This window comes from Triticum urartu, chromosome 3A (assembly GCF_056163025.1).
Source record: "Triticum urartu cultivar PI428250 chromosome 3A, HENAU_Tu73, whole genome shotgun sequence".
NCBI lineage: Eukaryota > Viridiplantae > Streptophyta > Magnoliopsida > Poales > Poaceae > Triticum > Triticum urartu.
Genome location: NC_141875.1, coordinates 495,778,170 through 495,783,610, shown reverse-complemented (window position 1 = coordinate 495,783,610; position 5,441 = coordinate 495,778,170). Strand labels below are relative to the sequence as shown.

Sequence of the window (5,441 nt, the reverse complement as noted above, 5' to 3'; positions counted from 1 at the left end):
GCACTGTCCACGGCAGAGGTTGCTGTGGCCGCCCGCTAGCCGCCGTGGCCGACCTGACGGCGGAGCTATGGAGCTCCAGGGGCAGCTTTGCAACGCGGGAGGGGTCGGGCATGTCGACTGGGAGAGGGGAAGGGCCAGAACGGCCGCGGGGTGGCGGCAACGGGACGCGGCGGATCGGTGCACGCGCGTGCAAAACATGCGCTTTGGGCTTGCCCAGAGCATGCACGCCAAGCGTTCAGCGAAATGCCAGGGTGTGCTAGAGGGCATAGGAGAGGCTGGGGATTAGCTGGCCTGGGTTAGGGTTAGCTAGGAGCTTAGTGGACATGCCAGTATGTCCAGAGGGGCAAGATCACAGTGCAAAACAAAAATCATGTCAAAACTGGCCATGCACACCAGGTGTTTGACAAAATGCTAATGGCAGCTAGGCAACTCTTGGGGTGGCCCAAATCTCCAGATCAAAGTCTCTTTGGATGAAAAAGAGGGTGGTGAAGTTAGTCTGTCAAAAGCAAAACTTGTTAGTGCAAGTTTGTGAGAAAACTGATTCTGGACAGAAAGTAAAAGGCACTGTTGCATGCACTTAAAATCCTCCAATGGGTCCACTCTTCTGGACTTAAGGGTTTTGCAAGATGGGCTATAAGCAGGAAAAGAAATCATAGCTAAAAGGGCAAGTTAAATGATGGTTGCTGTAGAAATCACCATGCTGGACTAGAATGAAAAAGAGGTTGATTCACTCAAATATTTCAAAGGGCAACTCCGGGTTTTTGCATAAGGTTGAATTAAATACTACTACTAACATCCCACAATTTTGGTGGATGTTTTAAAAGAATAGTTAAATAGGTTGCAGTGCAAAATTGCCCACTGGACCAGATTTGAAAACTTGGTGTAGAACTCAAAATATCCAATGAATGAAATATATTTTTTGCATAAAAGTGATTTAAAAACATCACATGACATCCCCAAATTTTGGTTGGAATTTTAAATAAATTTATCAAATGGTTGTAGTTCAAAAAGAGCTCCAAAACTAATGAAAAATCATTTTAAGGAATAAAGCTCAGAGAGAAATAATTATGCAAATAAATTCCACTGATAATAGAAATGTTTTTCTTGAAAGGGCAAACAAGTCCAATAATATATTTGGAAAGTTTTTCACTTGAGGTAAAAACTTGTGACGCCCCGAGACCGATGTGCCAGGTGTCGTCCAGTATTTGCTGTCATTGCCATGTCTTTTGCTTGCGTGTTGCATTTCATCACGTCATCATGTGCATAGCATCATCATGTTTTCAAAACTTGCATCCGTCCCGGCCTCCTCGTTCTCTCCGTTGTCCGTTCTGAGCCCAGACACACTTGCACGCGCCCGTGTCCAAAATATTATTTTATTAGTGGCCAGAAAATGTTCTCGGAATGGGATGAAAGTTGGCATGTGGTGTTGTTACGTTGTTAGTAGGTCGCCTGCCAAGTTTCGTCGCATTCGGAGCTCGTTTGATAGCCCAACCGTTAAACTAGAGCGGCAATATACCGGTCTAACATCGGACGTTTTCGGTCTCCGAAAACCGTGCCGGGCTACATCTCTCCCCTCTTTTCTCAGACCAACCCGCTCTTCACAATCCGCCAGACCCAACCTAACCTATCTCGTCAGCCCGCAGACCTCCTCACGCGCGTCCAAAAGTTGTCCCGAACCCGACCCAGACTGTCGCCACCGTTGTGTCCGGATCATCCCCAAACATCTACAAAACGTCACCGTTTCCTTGTTTGGACTCCCTAACCCATTCATCTCCGACTGTCCGATTTTGATCGGATGATCCAAAATACTCCTCCTATCTATATTCTGGTATGTATAGACCACCCGAACCCTAGAAATGAGGAGCCTTGTCCATCTTCCCAGCCGCCGCCGCCAGCATCTTCCACCTCGGGATCCTCCCAGATCGGATCGATCTAATAGACCAGCGCCACATAGCCTCCTCCTCCATCCATAGCTGCCCTCCTCTGCTCATTCTTCCCCGAGCATGCTTCCTCGCGCAGCAAGTAGGAGCCGCAACCCCTGCTTCCCCTCGTGCTACCCGTGCGCCGCTGCGAGCAGCACCAGCGCCTGCGTCCCCGTCGGCCTTTGGCCCTGCAGCAACCTCGCCAGAGCACCGAATCAGGAGGCTTTTGCACCATGGCGTCAAATGAAGCTTTGTAGCCGCCATGCCCGACGCCTCCCAGGGAGCTCCTTGCAGCCTTCTGTCCGCTTCGTCTCATGCCGGACCTCGCCGGTGCGACCCCGACCCCCTTGCTCCCTTGATTCTCTCCCTTATGCCCTCTGACCTCCCCTGCTCTTCCCTCTCCTCTTCTGAGCAAGGAGCAGGACCACTTCATCCATGGCGCCGCCCTCGCCTCGTCTCGATCCGGTGGATTCAAATGCCAAGTCCTCACCGAACCAGAAGGAGCGAGCTCCATGGCTGCCCGTCCCCTTGCAGCACCAGCCGCCGCTGGGAGTTTCACATCGCGCCGCCCGGGTTCTGCATCCTCTGCCGGACCTCCCCTACTTCGCCTTGGTCCGCCGCCACTGCCCATCGCGTCGTCCTTCGTCAAGTCCTGCGCTACCACCGTTCGAGAGGAGGACGACGGAGCCGTGCCCCTGCGTTGACTTCTCATCGAGACGCTCCAGCCGGCCCATCGCTTCAGCCCGCCAGCGAATCCACCAAAGCCCAGCCACCCGCTGCTAGTTTTGTTTTTCTTGCAGGCCTCCCTCTTCGTCTGGTCAGGCCAGGCCCAAAGTGAGCAGCTCCCACCAGCCCAGTTCCCTCAGATTTCAGCCCATTTGTTTTTTTCCTTTGTCCAGCGAATTTTGCATTTAACGAGTGCATGCATATTACAGAAATGCCATTTTCTTGCATTGCTCATAATTAAATAACCGTGCACCGGATTAAAACGATCTCTATATGAAACTTGCTTAGAATTTCATCTAGTTTAATAATATGCAACTTTTATGCATGTTTAAAATGTCCAAAATGATGTTTGTTTAAATTTGCTCCTATGTCATGTTAAAATGGTTTAATTCATAACTTAATAACCGTAGCTCCAAACCTAATAAACTTTATATGTAAATGGGGCAGAATAATGCCTAGTATAACATGGTGGCCTTACTTTGCATGTTTAACAACTCTAAAATTGTGTTTAGGGAAGAACAGTACCAAACCTAATATATGCATATGAGGAGTTTCCGGACTTGTTGTTTTGTTGTTCCGGCCTCATTTAAACTTGCCTAGATAGGTAGTTTTATTTTGCTTCACCCTCTTGCCATTTTAATCAACATTTAACCTTGTTGGATACATAAACGAGATCGAACTAAATAACTTGTCGTGGTGTTTCGTCAACATGCAACTTGTTGCATATTGAGCTCCACTTAATTTGTAGGATTGTTTGTGCACTTTGCCATGCCATGCATATTTAAACCGGACATGCATCATACTTGATTGTGCATCGTGCCATGCTTATGTGGTGGTTGTTTACCATGATTGTTTGCTCCTTTCCGGTGTTGCTTCTTCGGGTTGGTTCCGATAACGTCGCATTTGTGAGGATCCGTTCGACTTCGTCCGTTTGTCTTCTTCCTGGACTCGTTCTTCTCCCTTGCGGGATTTCAGGCAAGATGACCATACCCTCGAAATCACTTCTATCTTTGCTTGCTAGTGGCTCGCTCTTTTGCTATGCCTATGCCGCGATACCTACCACTTGCTTATCATGTCTCCTATATTGTTGAACCAAGCCTCTAACCCACCTTGTCCTAGCAAACTGTTGATTGGCTATGTTACCGCTTTGCTTAGCCCCTCTTGTAGCGTTGTTAGTTGCAGGTGAAGATCGAAGTTTGTTCCTTGTTGGAACATGGAGATCGTTCCTTGTTGGAACATTATTTTACTTGTTGGGATATCACAATATATCTTATTTAATTAATGCATCTATATACTTGGTAAAGGGTGGAAGGCTCGGCCTTATGCCTGGTGTTTTGTTCCACTCTTGCCGCCCTAGTTTCCGTCATATCGGTGTTATGTTCCCGGATTTTGCGTTCCTTACGCGGTTGGGTTATAATGGGAACCCCTTGACAGTTCGCTTTGAATAAAACTCCTCCAGCAAGGCCCAACCTTGGTTTTACCATTCGCACCTAGCCTTTTTCCCTTGGGAGTCGCACATCCCGAGGGTCATCTTTATTTTAACCCCCCCGGGCCAGTGCTTGTCTAAGTGTTGGTCCGAACTAGAGCCCCTTGCAGCGCCACCTCGGGGAAACTCGAGGGCTGGTTTTAGTTGTATGGATTGCTTATCCGGTGTTGCCCTGAGAACGAGATATGTGCAGCTCCTATCAGGATGTTGGCGCATCGGGTGGTCTTGCTGGACTTGTTTTACCATTGTCGAGGATGTCTTGTAGAACCGGGATACCGAGTCTGATCGGAATGTCTCGGGAGGAGGTCTATTCCTTCGTTGACCGTGAGAGCTTGTGATGGGCTAAGTTGGGACACCCCTGCAGGGATTTGAACTTTCGAAAGCCGTGCCCGCGGTTATGGGCAGATGGGAATTTGTTAATGTCCAGTTGTAGAAAACCTGAAGTTGACCTTGATTAACATGCATCAACCGCGTGTGTTACCATGATGGTCTCTTTCCGGCGGAGTCCGGGAAGTGAACACGGTGTTGGAGTTATGCTTGACGTAGGTTGTTCTAGGATCACTTCTTGATCATACTTTTAACGACTGTGCTTTGCCTTCTCTTCCCGCTCTCATTTGCGTATGTTAGCCACCATATATGCTAGCCGCTTGCTGCAGCTCCACCTCATACCTTTACCTTACCCATAAGCTTAAATAGTCTTGATCGCGAGGGTGCGAGATTGCTGAGTCCCTGTGACTCACAGATACTTCCAAAACCAGTTTGCAGGTGCTGATGTTACCAAGCAGGTGACGCAACCAAGCCCAAGGAGGAGCTCGATGAAGATCTTGTCCTTTATGTTGTTCCGTTCTAGTAGATCAGTAGTGGAGCCCAGTTAGGGTCGATCGGGGACCTTGTCGCATTTGGGGTTCTTCTTTTATTTTGGTCCCGTAGTCGGACCTTGATTGTATTTGGTTGATGTAATGCTTTATTCATGTAATTGTGTGAAGTGGCGATTGTAAGCCAACTATGTATCTCTTTCCCTTATGTATTACATGGGTTGTGTGAAGATTACCTCACTTGCGACATTGCTTTCAATGCGGTTATGCCTCTGAGTCGTGCTTCGACACGTAGGAGATATAGCCGCATCCAGGGCGTTACAAAACTCCATAATAATAAGGAAAAGAATGGCTCTGAAATCAAAAGGAAATCCAGAAAATAAAAGTTTAAATTTCCTGGCAAAATTTTAATTAATAAAACAAGGTTAAAATTTTGGGGTGTCACAATATTGATGGATCGCGCGAAGTAACATATTTTTTTGTGGGGGAGAA

The 5,441-nt window shown here is 47.8% G+C and overlaps 1 protein-coding gene across 1 annotated transcript; it reads left to right on the top strand.

The window, feature by feature from the left end:
- Positions 1 to 2,003: 2,003 nt before the first annotated feature.
- On the top strand, positions 2,004 to 2,626 carry LOC147980252 (uncharacterized). The gene is made up of 2 exons (XM_087516860.1): positions 2,004 to 2,252; positions 2,345 to 2,626. Exons 1-2 carry the CDS (start codon positions 2,004 to 2,006, stop codon positions 2,624 to 2,626), a joined length of 531 nt encoding a protein of 176 aa, XP_087372986.1.
- Positions 2,627 to 5,441: the final 2,815 nt, after the last annotated feature.